The sequence below is a fragment of the Urocitellus parryii genome, chromosome 14 (assembly GCF_045843805.1).
Source record: "Urocitellus parryii isolate mUroPar1 chromosome 14, mUroPar1.hap1, whole genome shotgun sequence".
Taxonomy (NCBI): Eukaryota; Metazoa; Chordata; class Mammalia; order Rodentia; family Sciuridae; genus Urocitellus; species Urocitellus parryii.
Window position 1 is genome coordinate 15,062,764 of NC_135544.1, and position 16,023 is coordinate 15,078,786.

Below are 16,023 nucleotides of genomic sequence, written 5' to 3' on the forward strand. Positions count from 1 at the left end.
ATTCTGCTCTCCCTCTGCTGTGGAAGCCATTCCCCTCTTGTCCACATGAACCATTACAAGAAGTCTTTAGTTTCTTCCCAGGTTCAAATAGGTGCTGGCACTGCTGTGTTCCTGTGCTCAGCTGCCTCCTTGTTATAAGGTGCCTTCTTCTCTTCAAAGATACCATCAGCATTAGTTCAGTAGGTAAGGGATCTTCAGGTTTCATCAGAATTTTGGAGTCCTTGAAAAGAAGCACATGGGCCCTTTTTCTATAAAGAAGGAAAATTAACACCATTGGCTTTAGAATCATACAGTATTCTTAACCCATAGAGTCATTGAGCTACCAAAGCTTCACAGTAGTACTTCTGTTCTCAGCTGTTTTTTAATATTTCTGAGAATATATCTATGCTAACTTTATGGATTTTTCATTCTAAAAGGCAACATAATCAGATCAGCAAGTTATCCTGATGATCTGAGCAGGTGACCTGGATCCTGTGAACCCATTCATGGGGTGATACCATCTCTCTGGGCCTCTCAACCTGATGACTCTGCCACTTTGGGAAGTTTCTTCAAATATTACCTGTAAGCACAATGCCCTGTACACAGTAAATACTTAGCACATGTCTCTCAAAGGAAGGAGTCTGAAATCCCTTTCTGCTCTAAAATTCTATAATTCTATAAAAATTCCATAGGAACAGAAGATTATTTACTACGATTTGTGAGAACCAACTGCAGTTTTGAGGTAGTGAAGGCCAGAGTGTTGCTATGGTCACTCTTAATCTCGATCCAGCTAACTTGACAGGGAGCAAAGGAAGGATGCCTTTCTGCAGCAGTTGTCTTCTGGAATGGTTTCTTTTATTGCCTTCCTGCTTCACTTGGAGAGAGAGCAGGTCTCTCTGGATGACCTGGGACTGGTCATGTCAGGTCCTTTCAGAAGACAAAACTTTGAAAAACGGGAGACAAGGAAAGAATGCTGCTAAATTCCTAAAGTGCTCTTTTAATGCCTGCTGTACTTGACAAAGGTCAGGTCTGAGCCAAATAGGCAAATGAATAAATATGGGTTTTACTTGTACAGCTTTTAAACTCCTATTGCATATTAATTTTCATGTTATTAACTAATAAGCATCTGCCAGGTAGATTATGAACTCTGAATACAACATTTAATATCCATTATAATTTCACGAGGTACATATCATTTAGTTCTATTTCATTGCTGTGGAAACAGATATAGAGAAGCTAAGTTGCTTGCCTAAGATCAGAGTTGGCAGAGCTGGAACACAAACTCAGCCTCTTTTGACTCTAAAGTTCATTTTTATTTAGGCTACCAGGTTATACTGCTCTGTTCTTATGACACTGATCACATTCTGTCTTATTCAGCAGATATCTGTCCAAGTCTTACCTTATGAGTCCCTTAGGGGCATTTAACTTACTTATCTCCCATTGACTGAAATGCCTTATGGCAGACAAGCAACAGTATTTGCCTATTGATTCAAGCAGCAACCTGTATTGTATAATGATAAATCCAGACTTTATGGTGTTGTTTTCTCCTTTTTATTTGAAAAATTTTAAAACTTACTGGAAAGTTTCAGTAAAATCTATCTGTCCGTCTATCTATCTATCTATCTATCTCTATATATCTTCTATCTAGATTCACCAATTGTTAACATTTTGTCTCATTTGGTTTTTTTTTTCTAAACAATTTGAGAGTTAGTTGCAGATATACTTTTAAATATTTCAGAATGTATCTCCTAAAAACAAGGTCACTTCTGCATAATCAAAACACATCATCCTCAAAACATTTTACATTGTTACAATACTAATATAATCTGCATTCAAATTTCTCCAATTGTACTAATAATGTTTTTCAAGAGCTGTTTCTTATCCAGGGTCCACTTAGAATCACACATTCTTTTGTCTCCTTTGATGCAGAACAGCCCACTAGCCTTTCCAAAAACAAACAAACAAACAAACAAAACCATGAAACCGATTTTTTTTTTTTTTTTTGGTAGAAGTTCCCTCATTTTGGGTTTGCCTGATTCTTTCCTGATGTATAGGGACAATTACACAAGTTTGGCCAGAAAATTATCTTTTGTGTTCTTCTCTGCAACACATCGCCAGGCACATAACGTCATTCTCTACCATCTATGGTGAAGTTAAGTTTGGTTATTTAGTTAAGGGTGAATTTCTTGATGTGAAAGTACCCTTTTCTCTTGGTAAGCAGCCTATGGGGCGATTCTTTGAAACCATACCAATATCCTACCCAACCATCTATTGATGTTTTTTTTTTTGCCTGAATCAATTACTACTACAGTGATTCCAAATAGGTGGTTTTCTATTTATAAAATCTCTCCTACACATTCATTACTTGGTATTCTCCTCTGAAGAGCTTTCCCTCCTCCATCTCCTCTCCCCCTCTTGAGTTATAATCTACTTCTACTTACCCTTTGGGGACCTATGTTTTCTCATCCTTAAGATGACGCAAGGGTGACATTCTTGTCACTCTGAGATGAAATTCCCCAAAAGATCTGCTAGACATCTACCAGAGAATGAGTATGGATGTCGTGCCCGCGGGAGTATCCATCCGGATACAGCAGGGTCCGCATCTCTACGTGCCTTCCTTGCACCCCTCCATGGCAACAGTAGCTAGGTGCCTTCAGGCGTTCTCGCGAGAACGAGCCCCTACAGGGACAAAGCGAGGAGCCCTGGACTCCGCCGCACCACGTCAACCCTCGCCCCAGCCACCTGCGCGCTGGGCCCTCCTGCGCACGCGCGCCCGAGAAGTCGGACAGTTGGTGCCCACACACCCGGGCGGCTCCTCTCAGCACCCAGACCCGAGGCGCGCGAGCGCGACAAGACACCACGGCGTAAACGCGCTCGGGGGCGTCAGGGGCGCGCAGGCGCCGCGGGGGGAGTGAGGCCGCGCAGGCGCGGACGGCGTTGGTTTGAAGAAGACCTTCAGCGTTGCCCTGGCGGAGCCGAGACAGGCCCTTAGGTTGGAGGTGAGGCGAGCTGAGGCCGCGTACCCGGAAGACCTGGGAAGGCCAGAGAGTGGGGGGACTTGATCCAGGGGAGGTCGACGGAGGCGGGCCTAACAGAGGGCGGTGGAGGGAGACAGCGGTCTAACGGGGCGCGGGCCGGGCAGGCCGCGGAGGGCAGAGGGGACGCCGGCTCCTGCCAGGGACCTTGCTCCTTGGCCACCTCAGGTGATGGAGCCGCAGCGCAGGCGGGGGCTGGTGCCGCAGCGAGCCGCGACCTTCCTACCACCCCGCGTGCGGACAGGACTTTGTAAGGCTAGAAAGGAGGTCGGTTTCTAGGGAAGTTGGGTCCTTGAACCCCAAACCACTCCCGCACCCTCGCCCTCACCTTTCTCTCTGGAATTGTTGACCAGCGGGGTCTTACACTGCTGGCCGAAGGGAGGATGCTGTCCGTGCAACTTAAAAAGCAGAAACGAGGAACAAAAGGGGGCTCTCTACTGACTGTCAAGTTTGTGGTTGTGTAAAGCAATATTATCTAGTTAACGCCTTTTAAAAAATTCCAGTCTGCGTCTAATGCAACCTCGGTACACGGTGCATGTCTACGAAGCACATTTTGTAGAGCTAATAGAAATATGTGGTTATAGCTTTACTCTCCAGCAACAGGAAATCTCCCTGACTTCTTGCTTTTTGCTTGATCATACCAGCAATGCATTTCCCGTCAGAATCATGGACCTGAAAAATAATATTAAATTAGGCAGAATTGAGATCAGTAAACTAAATCAGCTACTTGACTTTTGCAAAGTATCTGATACTGGTTTTGAAAAATGACAAAATGAAAAAGATTATAACTAGTACCTAGAGGAATATATATGGGTGCTTGTGAACATTTCAGTATATCTTTTCTCTTGTCACTAAGAAAAACTGAAAGCTTTAGACATTTCTATTTGAATATATAATTCCTGCATTTCTATACTTATCTCCCAAAATACAGTCTTCTGGCAAAATTTCAACGAATGAATACTAGCATCGATTGTGATCATAATATGAAGTTAGAATTGCGAATATGTAAAAGTCTTGAATTGTTTATTGAAGTATAAGGGACTGAATTATAAAATAATTGCTCTGGAAGTGAACTATGAAACTCTGTAGCTTAGAGCACAGTTTTATTCTGATTTGAGTCAACATATCCATACCACTCTTTTACCTTTACTACATTCTTTCCTCTTTGCTTTGTAATTTGGTGGTGGTGGGGAATTGAACTTGGGGCCTCCTGCATGCCAGGCTAGCATTCACCACTGAGCTACATTGCTAGCTTATATTCCGCTAAACTTTCTATATGGTTTTATATATATTGTACATGAAATTATGCATGTATGTATATAAAATACTCTGTCCTCTTTATATCATAGTGTCTGTTATAGGTTTAGATTAAGGAACAAACTTTAATGAATTCTCAAGTTAAGAAGTGCATGAGGGCTGGGGCTGTAGTTCAGTGGTAGAGCACTTGCCTATTCTGTGTGAGGCACTGGGTTCCATCCTCAGCACCATACAAAAATAAACAAATAATAAAGCTATTGTGTCCAACTATAACTAAAAAAATGTTTTTTAAGTTCCTCCTTAAAAAAAAAACGAAGTACATGAAGCACTTCAAGTATGATGGTCAAATAAACTTAGCAGAAGTTCAGATTAAGAGCTAAATATAAATAGCTGGACTAAATATAAATAATGCCTAAATAAATAGTTTGAATGCCTAGATGATTCAGGTGTAGTAATTGTAAGTGCTAGCTGAAACTCTGGATTTTTCTGGTATAATAAAAGTGTGCTCATGGAACTGGTTAAAGTGGTTCTGTAATTGGTTAGACATGGCTTTTGAATCTGTGAGAGGCACACAGCAGAACCTGCTGCAGGAAAGAACTTCCATTATAGAAAAAGGGCAAAAGAATTGTGTTGGTAGCTTTGGCGAATTTGATGTGAAGGTCATGTTGGCAGTAGACAAGTTGGGGCAAGATGTAAAGTCAAGGCAGCTTAGGTTTTCAAAGTTATAACTGCAGAGTTTACATCAACTTTGGTAAACAGATTACTGAAGGTAGAATTTATCCTATTTTAGTTAATGATAAAATTATAAACTTTAAGAAGAGCTTTGAAAAAGACCATATTCTGGATGAATTCATTTCAATTAGTATGGTAGCTTTTATTTTAAGGCTTCTTTTAAGCCTTGTTTCAGAGAAGCAAAATGTTAATCCTGAGGATTTTTTCCTGTGTGTGTGTGGTGCTGGGGGTTGAACCCAGGACTTTGAGCATGTGTGCCATCACTGAACTACATCCCTAGCCCCAACTCTGAAGGTTTTGGTTACATATATTGTTACAGTTCCGTAAAAATTTTACCTTGTGGCTGTACGCAGCTCATTGGCTATATAAAGTCCAGTAAAGCTTTTTCTGAAGTAAGTTTTGAAGGTTTTGTTTTGTTTTTAGAAGAGTATCATTTAACAGAACACCCCCCTTCAGCCTGTGAGAACTTTCTTTTCTTTGAAATGTAGTCAGAAAGTTATCTTCTGACTCTCATGAGAAAACCTTTTATTTTCTAGTGTTCTGGAAAGCTCTTTTTTTAAGGAGCAGAATGCCTTTTCTTAACTTTGACATTAATGATGCAAAGGAAGAAAAAACTATGCCTCACAGGAGGAAAGAGTAGAACAACTTTAGGTGAATACATACTAAATGATTACTCCTTTGTTCTCATCTTTCTTTATAAGATATGTGTAACACACCGACTTACTGTGACCTAGGAAAGGCTGCCAAGGATGTCTTCAACAAGGGATATGGTAAGGATATACTATTATAAATCTCCAGGCTTGGGTAAGGGTTAGTGTTGAATAGCTACTGTGTGTACAATAATGTGTTAGTAAAATAATGGTAAGCCAACATTAATTTACTTTACAAACTTTAAGGGGATAACTGTTAACAGGCTATTAGACTTCATTCTTTAGAGATAGAGTTCCTTAAAAGCATTTATTTTTAGGTTTTAAAATTTTAGGCTGTGCACATTTAATTTTTTCCTGATAATATTAATTGTATATTTCAACTTGTATATATATATTAGCATAATATTTTCCAGTAATTTTGTTTCTTAGAATAGAAAATATTCCTTTCATTCATTTTTTCTTTAACTTATATTTTAAAAGTATGTCTTTATTCATTTTGAGGGTCTTAAAAATTATACTTATTTCATTGTAATGCAGTTTCTTCTGGAATACTCACCTAATGAGAATACCATGTATTTTCCATATGGAAAGTAATCTGTGCTATTTTCATAATTTCTGAGTGAAAAAAAATGGTGTGTCACATTTTGTTTTTGTTTGTTTATCTAGGGTTTGGCATGGTCAAAATAGATCTGAGAACCAAGTCTTGTAGTGGAGTGGTGAGTAGCTATTATATTTTGAATAGATGTAGCATAATTAACTTAAAAGGAACTTGCTTAAAAATAATTATTAATCTAGTTAAGTGGATTGGCATACTTTTGGAACTGTGCTCTTTCTTACAGTTTTGTTCTGCTCTTGATTTCACTAACTCAGCCAGTGAAACCTATAGACAATCAGATTGAATGTGACAGAGATACTTGTGTTTGTCATAATGAGAGTATTCTCCATCATACTCTTAGAAGATAGAGAATATGTATTTTTGACTCATATCTTTGCATTCATGAAAATATATTACCAAAAACTTTATTGCCATTATACTGGGTTCATGTATGTTTTTAAATTAATTTCAATTTCTGTCTCTTCATGATTAGTTAAAACAAAATGTAGAAATAAAAGTATTTCTACATGTTTGCACATCGGTAATTAATTCTTTAATTTTTAACTGATGATGTTCTTAACTTCCAGTCTTGTTCTCTCCCTTTCTTTTTTTTTTTCCTGGTGGTGCTGGGGATTCAATTTTGAGGATTCAATTGTCTCATGCTAGACACATTATACTACTGAGCTATGTCTCCAGCCCCAACTTGTCCTTTTTTCCCCTGGAAGTAAGAATATAGTAAAGGATGTATTGACATATTTTCAAAGCATCATTAACCAAAGTTTTTATTCAATAAATCTCAGCAAATAGGTTAACTTTTTATTAACTTCATTCTCTGATTTCTCCTCATGAGCTTCATCTTTTGTTTGTATTTACCTATTTGAACCCATACAAAGTTTATTTCTGGAAATAAAGATTTAATTATAAGGACAGAAGCATGTGGAATTCCTATGATATTTTCTGCTGGACTCTGTATAATCTTTGGTTTGTCACTATCATTCTTTTTCTGGGATTCTGTAGCATAAATAAATAAACATATTCACCTGCCCTACTAATATTGGCATATTGTATGTATGGCTATGTGAAAATAGAAAAATCATACATGTTTTGAGTAGGTTTTGGAATTTGTGCAAGTTATGTTTGTGTTGTGAATGTTATCAACTAAATTTTATCTCCCCTTTCATGCTGCTGTGGTGTGATTATATTCATTCAGATGGTAAGGAAAAAAGCTTATTTGTTTTTATGGTTGCTTTTGGTCTTGGTACTTGAAATTTAGGATAAATTTCATTCACTGTTTCTTAGATTGTATCTGCATATTTTTATCATACAGCATCTATTTAACTGTGACATTTTTGTTCTGTTGCTTACTAACATGTAATATAGAGCTGTGGATGTTATGTGCATGTTATAAATATATTTTTCACTTATTTGACCTAAGTATGAAATTAGAATGAAGCAGTTGTGGGTATGGAGTTCAACTTAGAACAATCTAGTCTTCTCTGAGATTTTTACCTCTAGCATTTTAGTTTCTTGACAGAGCTTCAAACTAAGAAAAGTTGACAGTAACAAGGAAGACATGTAGACTATATCACTTTAATTTTATTCATAAAATTTTTCTAACACCAAAATTAATATCTGTTTGCTATGCTTGACAAATTTATGAAAATGTAAAAATACTAAAACAAAACAATTGTCACATTAAAGAATTACATGGACTGTTAAACATGGCTAACATTTTATCGATTTTTTTCTAAGGCCTTGCTCTAAATGTGCAGCACGATAGTCTCTTTGAAAGCTTTCTGTGTGGTGCTGATAAACAGATCACAGTTTCCCAGTTGTTTCATCTGCCTGTGGAACTCGAGTTAGGGGGCAGGGTTTTGTTAAAGGGAGGATTCATATTGCAGGCAGTGAAACAGAACTGGTCAGGGTTGGCAGCCTTTTATTCTGTTGGCAGTATTTCAGAAATGCTCCTTGCAAACAGGACCAATCAGAATGTTTTTTTCTTGACAGTTGTAGATTGTCAGTGACAGGTGTTGACTGTTTGCATGCCCCTAGAAGGAGGTCTGTTTCTAATTGCTTATTGTCATATGACTGAAAGGATACTTAAATTGGGAGGAGGATATACTTAAGGCATTCGTAGTAGCTGTTGGTAGAAAGCAACTTTATAAGGTAACAGGATGGAGAAGAAGGAAAGAGGGATAAATTGTAGCATTCTACTTTATTGTGAAAAATAGGTAGATAATTTCAAGTATTGAAATTGTTTATGTTGAAAGTTTTTCAGATAGTGTTGTAGACAAAAGCAGTTAATGTTTTCACAACATTGTGAATGTACTTAATACTTCATGATAACGTGTACGCTGTACACTTGAAAACTATTAAAATGCTAAATTTTATGTTAATTGAATTTTTCCAAAATATAAATACATTAGAAAAAGTAATAGGCTGGGGGTTTAGCTCAGTGTTAGAGTGCTTGCCTAGCCATGCACAAAGCCCTGGGTTTGATTACTAGTGCTGCAAAAATCAAACAAAAAACAAAACCCAAAGCACTGATTCTATTAATGGGGAGGGGTAGTGCTTTGGGCTTTTTAAGGACTTCTAGATTTAATTAGTAGTTTGAAAGGCATTACAGAGAACTGTGATGTTTTTTAGACCATGAAAGTAAACTTTTTAAGATTCAATAATTTTGTCTTTTGGCATTTATTTTTAGTAAAGATATATTTCTTAAGGAGAGAATTATTTTTATTGTTTGCTTGTTTATTTATTTATTTTGACACTAGGGTTTAAACCCAGGGGTACTTTACCCCTGAGCTACATCTCCAGCTTTTAAAAAAAGTTTTATTATAATTACTTTATTTTATTTGTTTATTTTTATACAGAACTAAGGATCGAACCCAGTGCCTCACACATGCTAGGCAAGTCTGCCACTGAGCTATAGCCCAAACTTCCATCTCTTTTTATTTTTTATTTTGAGACAGGGTTTTTCAAAAAGTTGCGTAGGGCCTCACTGAGTTTGCTGAGGATGGCTTCAAACTTGTAATCTTCCTGCCTCAGGCTCCTGAGTCACTGGTATTACAGGAGTGTGCCACCACACACAGCTTGAAGGAGAGACTTTAAGGTGCCCATTTAGGAAGAGTATATAGAACATTAAATATCAAAAAATAAAGATGATTAATTAAGATATATATTAAGAGAGGAAAAGCAGAAGGAAAGCAGGATTGCTACAAAGTAGGGCACTGGTATAAAAGTAAATTGTATTAGTTTCTGATGCATTGAGCTCTGCTTTCTGAAATTAATGTTTTCTCTTGGATGAGATAATTTTAAAGTAATTATCTTTTTGTTTATCAGGAATTTTCTACTTCGGGTCATGCTTATACTGATACAGGGAAAGCGTCGGGCAACCTAGAGACCAAATATAAGGTCTGTAACTATGGACTTACCTTCACCCAAAAATGGAACACAGACAATACTCTTGGGACAGAAATCTCTTTGGAGAATAAGGTAAGAGAAAGCATTAGAAGTTATTTGTAGGTTCAGTTTCTCTTGAAGATTGAATGATGAACAAACCCCAAATATAATCTGAATGAGGTCTTACACCATATCTAATAGCTGTATTTTTTCTATGCATGTATTTTTTTTTTTTTTGGTATGTCTTACATTTCTAGAAATAAGGCTTTGTTTGTGAGTCCTCTGATTATTACATAACATCTTTTCTGATCAGTTCTGATTATTTTGTTATATAGTTGAACTTTTTCTGAGTAGAATAAACTATTTGCAGTAGTTTAGTTTTGTAATCATTGTAAAATTGGCTCCACAAAAAAAAATGTTTCTAAAATTCTTTAACATTTTCAAGGAGAAATATCAGTAGACATTTGTCAAGTGCCCACTATGTACAGGGCACTGTTTTTAAAAGTGTATCTGTATGCACGTTGTCATATAAACAGATTACAGCTGAATAAATTATTTAAGTTGACTTGTTATATCATTACAGTAACTTCAAGAGAATGTAGCAAGATTATTTTGTTGTATTGGAATTTATTATTTTTGTTCTATAATTTATGTTATTTGCCTTAATAGGATTTGGCCTATACATTTTAACCTCCTTTTTTGAGATGGGGTCTCACGATGTTGGCCGAGCTGGCTTTGAATTCCTGGGCTTAAGGGATCCTCCTGCCTCAGCCTCCGAAATAGCTGGGACTACAAGTACCTGCCCAGTTGGCTCAGCTTATAACCTGTTTTTTGATGGGAGAACCATGCGGAAGGCTAGGGGTGAGGGACGAGGAATAAGGGGACAGGGAAGGATGGGAGGTAATTTATTATATAATTTAATATCTGGCTTTCTTTAATGACTTCCTATTTTTGTTAAAGAGGAAGTTAAAGGAAACTTAAAAATTGGCTCTTTGAGTCAAATTAAGTATTAAAAATTACTAATTGTTCATTTAAAATCTTTGTTTTTCAGTTGGCTGACGGGTTGAAACTGACTCTTGATACCATATTTGTACCGAACACAGGGTAATTATCTAAACCCTATTTTATGAACTGTTTTTGAAGCCTTAAAGGTTTAGAAGGGAGTTGCGATGAAAGTTTAGAGGCAGAGAGAAATTAGGAGGCTCCTGTTAAGAATACTAGAGACCTTGTGTATAAAAAGATAAAGAAAGATCCTTGAAGTAGGATAGCATTTTCATTTGAAAATTGAACAGATGAACAAAAATATATGTATCTATTCTAGAGAGGCATATTGTAGAAAAAACTTTGGGAGCTAGAAGGGTCTAAGACCATAGGTATATCTTAAGCTGTTCTAAAGATTGATGGGTATGGTATTCTTCTGAGAAGTTAATTTCTGAAGCAAATAATCTTCAGAATATAATATAATTTATGGACTCTAAAACACCATAATGAATAGTTTTGCTACTGACTTGATTTCCTAGCATACTCTGGAAAGAATGTGGATGTGTTATTTCCTCTAAGTTGGTTCCCTGCTATCTGAAGGACAAAGGTGCTGCATAAATGGAAAGTAGAATTTCTTCTCAGTTGTAACTAGTATCTTTCCTGTTACATGCTTAGTTACCTTTAGGACTAATATTCTTTTTAGAGATTTGACTGGAATAGGACATGGATTATTAAGAACTAATTTTGTCTGTTCAGTATTATTCTTCAAAATAATACATTTCTTTCCATGATAAGTTAATAATGTATATTGGGTGTTATTTTTGTGGCATTTGCAAACTTATCAAGAGATGTAGTTCTCATATGTCTGTATACCTACATCTCCAGTATTAATTTGGCACTGAAAAATTTTATTCCTTTTTAAATAAAGTTTTAATTGATATTTTACATGTTTTATGGGTATTGTGTGGTGTTTTGATATTTGTATGCATTGTGTAATGTTCAAGTCATAATAAACGTCTCTGAACATTTATAACTTCATGGTGAAAACATCAAATCCTTTTTTCTTTTTTGAATTATATATAGTACATTATCTTTATCTATAGTAACCATACTGTGCAATAGAATGCCAAAGCTTAATATTTCCCATCTAACTTAGAATCTGTTGACCAACCTTTCCCCTTATAGTTTTATTTATGCCTTTATAAAATTAATCATGAAGGTACCCTGTTATTTGAACTTGCAGTGAAGAATAGATAATAATAGTATGTACATTTCTAATATTAGTAAACTTACATTTGTAGAGCTAAGTAATCTGAAACATTTTTAGTATCCTTATGCCATCTACCAAAACAGTATCTACTTTGGGAGAGAGAGGGTCTTAACTCTAAAGATTCCTGCGTAATACTTGAAACTTATGTTGTTCTCATTTGTTTTTTACAGAAAGAAGAGTGGGAAATTGAAGGCCTCCTATAAACGGGATTGTTTCAGTGTTGGCAGTAATGTTGATATAGATTTTTCTGGGCCAACCATTTATGGCTGGGCTGTATTGGCTTTTGAAGGTTGGCTTGCTGGCTATCAGATGAGTTTTGACACAGCTAAATCCAAACTGTCTCAGAATAATTTCGCCCTGGGTTATAAGGCTGCAGACTTCCAATTGCACACTCATGTGTGAGTATTTATAAATTGCTTCTTCTTTAGTACCAGTGCATTTGCCCACCCCAAAAGGTGATAGTTAGCATATTGAGAAGATTAGAAGTGATGGTAATATGCCGTGGAGGATACCCAGCCTTGCTGTGTTTTCATTGTCAGCAGAACACTGTCAGGAGGCCAGTGCACTTAGTGCATATTGCTGCACTACTGGTAGTTACTGGCTTCTTAGCCTTTACCCCAAGCTTTATTAAGCTCTAGAAACTGTAGGAGAACCACTACTAAACAGACAACCCAGAACATGGGTTATCCTCTGGGTATAAAAAATCTTTTGGAGAGTTCTGCTTCTTCCTCTGCTACCCTGCTATCTATGCCATCTGGGCCATATCTAGAAACTGGTCTGTTTGGATTACTAAGAACATCTTCTGTTCTTCTATATTGATTGGAGCATCCTCAGTAATTCTATGGAGATTTTCAGGTATCCTTGGTCAGAACTGCTTCTCCTATTACATTCAGAAGAAACAGAAGTCCTCAGAGCTGTCCTGGGATTCAGTTGTGTAGCCTGCACTCTGTTGGCTGAATGAATCTGTACTTGTATTTTAAGTTTTGGCCAACTGAATATTGTATTGTACCAGGACATAAAAGAAAAGGGTGATCCAGGCATGGTGGCAAACACCTATAATCCCAGCGCCCTGGGAGGCTGAGACAGGAGGATCATGAGTTCAAAGCCAGCCTCAGCAAAAGCAAGGTGCTAAGCAACTCAGTGAGACCCTGTCTCTAAATAAAATACAAAATAGGGCTGGGGATGTGGCTCAGTGGTTGAGTGCCCCTGAGTTCAATCTCTGGTACCAAAAGAAGATAAAAAGGTAAGATAAGTGTTTTTGAAGTATTACAGATTGCTCTCCACTAGATACTCTTATTCACTTATGATGGCTAAACAGAGTCAAACAGTGATATAGATAGGCATTGATACTGGTAAAATGGGAAACATGAAAGCTCATCTGTGATGCTTTAAATCTATAATTGAGGTGCTTCTCTGGTGCCCCCTTGATATCTTAGGGATATGTTTTCTCACTCTAGGGCTATGTTTTAAATAACATCCAGATTTGGCTTCCCCATATTTCTGCTTTTTAAAAATTTTCATAATCTTTATAGAACTCTATTTTGAAGTTTCTAAATTTTATGAACATCCCAAAGATCATATTTACCTGCCTTTGTGCATAATTGAATCAATCTAAGAAACTTACATTATAGCTGAGTGTGGTGGCGAATACTTATAATCCCAGCAACTAAGCAGTCTAAGCAGGAGGATCACAAGTTTGAGGCCAGCCTCAGCAATGTAGGGAGACCCTCTCTCAAACAATAGAAAGGACTAGGGATGTAGCTCAGTGATGGAGCAATAAATGAATCAAATGTTACTGTGTTCTCATTAGGTGATTATAAATTGCACAGCTGGATTAAGTTCCTTGTTTAATGGTCATTTATGTTAGAAATTTGCAGAAATCTTTAGTTGCAAAATGGAATCTATATTTAGATACTCTTAGAATTTGTTTCCATGTCATAATAATGAATGGTACAAACTAATATTTATGACTTTTTCTTATGCTATGAAAACAGGAATGATGGCACTGAATTTGGAGGTTCTATCTACCAGAAAGTTAATGAGAAGATTGAAACGTCAATAAACCTTGCATGGACAGCTGGTAGCAACAATACCCGTTTTGGCATTGCTGCTAAATATAAGCTGGATTGTAGAACTTCTCTATCTGTAAGAATGTGCTACTAGTTTGGATCTGCTCTTATGTTTTCATCTCAACTATAGTTGAATGTTGTGATATGATTGTAGTTTGTGCATTCTTTATTAATTTTAATGAGATAGCTCATTGTGTAGTAAAAAGATAATTGTGCCTGGGGGTAGGAATTATGGATTCTACTCCTAGCTCTTCCTCTGTTTGGCTATTGTCTGACCTTCTGAAGTAGTTTGATCTCTTTGGCCTTAGCAATTTCTTATCTGTAAACTCATGGGATAGGATTACTATTCTTGTTGTTATTGGTAGTTCTTAATAATAGTAAATCTACTCTTAGATTTCAGGGACTTAATGCTTAGACTTTCCATATACTATTTCATTTAATCCTCGCTACTGTATGTGATGAGTAGTGTATCTTTATCTCTGATTTATAAATGAGAAAACTGGTCTAGAAAGGTCAAAGTCACAGTTTGTGGCAGTGTCAAGATTTGAACCCATATCTGATTTTCTGTCAGCAGAGTTCATGTTATAACTACTGTCAGGTTGTAAAGTAGCATTTCAAAGAATTCAGTTCATAGGCATATACCGTGCATTAAAAGAAATTTGCTCAGGGCCTTTAAGCACACATTCTCAAAGTTGCCACTATTCCTCTCAGCCCTATTGACTTCTTAAAAGGCTAATCTTTTTATTTATACAATTTTCAGTTTTACTAATTCTAGTTTGGCTCCAAAGTGCTTTTAGTTTTGGAAACCTGATGCATGAAGTAGTGGTTGTATTGGCTACATATTGTGAAATTGATTGTCTTCTGTTTTTATTCCATCTCTTAATCTTAGGCTAAAGTAAACAATGCCAGCTTGATTGGACTGGGTTATACTCAGACCCTTCGACCAGGTATGTAAAAGAATTAATAACAGAGGAGTTCGGGTATAAGGTGATAAAGGAACCACAAAAATAACCTATAGAAAGACATCCTACAGGGCTGGGGTTGTGGTTCAGCAGTAGAGCGCTCGCCTAACATGTGCAAGGCACTGGGTTCAATCCTCAGCGCCACATTAAAATAAATAAATAAAGGTATTGTGTCCACCTACAACTAAAAGAAATCTATTAAAGAAAAAGAAGGATAGCCTATAATCATTGTAGGTTGATTTCAGACCATTTTATAACGTTTGATCAAGTACTTTCAGATCAAATACTTTCACATAGAAAGAGTTTATTTCTAACTATAATTTGGTCACTCTGGCTTTTTAGTTTGGTTGATCACTCATTGTTTATAACCCTGAACTCCAAATAAAAGTTTGCTGTGATCATGCTTTACGCATGTCAGATCAGAGGATAATGGATAACCCTATTCCAATTTAGTACAGCTTATATCCAGCTTATAATTCATGCAATTGACTGTCCATTAGTTCTAGAAAACGTAGATCTGATTGTAATGTTGGCAATAACTGACTGTGGTGTTTTCTTCTTCCTAGGAGTCAAACTGACCCTGTCAGCTTTAATCGATGGAAAGAACTTCAGTGCAGGAGGGCACAAGGTTGGGTTGGGATTTGAACTGGAAGCTTAATGTGGTTTTAAGTAAAGCATCAGATTTGTTCTTGGAAGTGAAGAGAAATGAACCCACTATGTTTTGGCCTTAAAATTCTTCTGTGAAATTTCAAAAGTGTGAACTTTTTATTCTTCCAAAGAATTGTAAATCTCCCCACACTGAAGTCTAGAGATTGCAAGTCCATCCTAAGGGAGGTTCTTGAAGGCATGCCTGGAAGTTGTCATGTTTGTGCCACATTTCAGTTGAGTTCTGCAGTGTTAATTTAAATTTGTTCCTCAGCGACAGTGTAGTGTCATGTTAAAGGAAATGACCTGATCCTCAAGTTTGTACATCACGTCCTGCATGTACCATACCACTTTTTCATGATGTTTTAATATATTGGTCTCTGTGCTATAGTGGAATCTTTGGTTTTGCATCAGAGTAAAATAAAATAAACCCATCACACTTGGAA

The 16,023-nt window shown here is 36.7% G+C and overlaps 1 protein-coding gene across 3 annotated transcripts; it reads left to right on the plus strand.

Annotated features, from left to right (window-relative positions):
- The first annotated feature begins 2,870 nt into the window (after positions 1-2,870).
- On the plus strand, positions 2,871-16,023 carry Vdac3 (voltage dependent anion channel 3). 3 transcript variants are annotated; one of them, XM_077792519.1, is made up of 9 exons: positions 2,871-2,978; positions 5,705-5,773; positions 6,320-6,369; positions 9,591-9,743; positions 10,702-10,754; positions 12,072-12,299; positions 13,896-14,046; positions 14,860-14,921; positions 15,499-16,023. In XM_077792519.1, the coding sequence occupies exons 2-9, from the start codon at positions 5,707-5,709 to the stop codon at positions 15,575-15,577; spliced, it is 843 nt and encodes a 280-aa protein (XP_077648645.1). In that variant the 5' UTR covers positions 2,871-2,978; positions 5,705-5,706; the 3' UTR covers positions 15,578-16,023. The 3 variants fall into 3 exon arrangements, with proteins under 3 accessions (XP_077648645.1, XP_026265120.1, XP_077648644.1); XM_026409335.2 differs by having other exon boundaries at positions 2,873-2,978; positions 14,860-14,917; XM_077792518.1 differs by lacking the exon at positions 2,871-2,978 and adding an exon at positions 3,118-3,281 and having other exon boundaries at positions 14,860-14,917.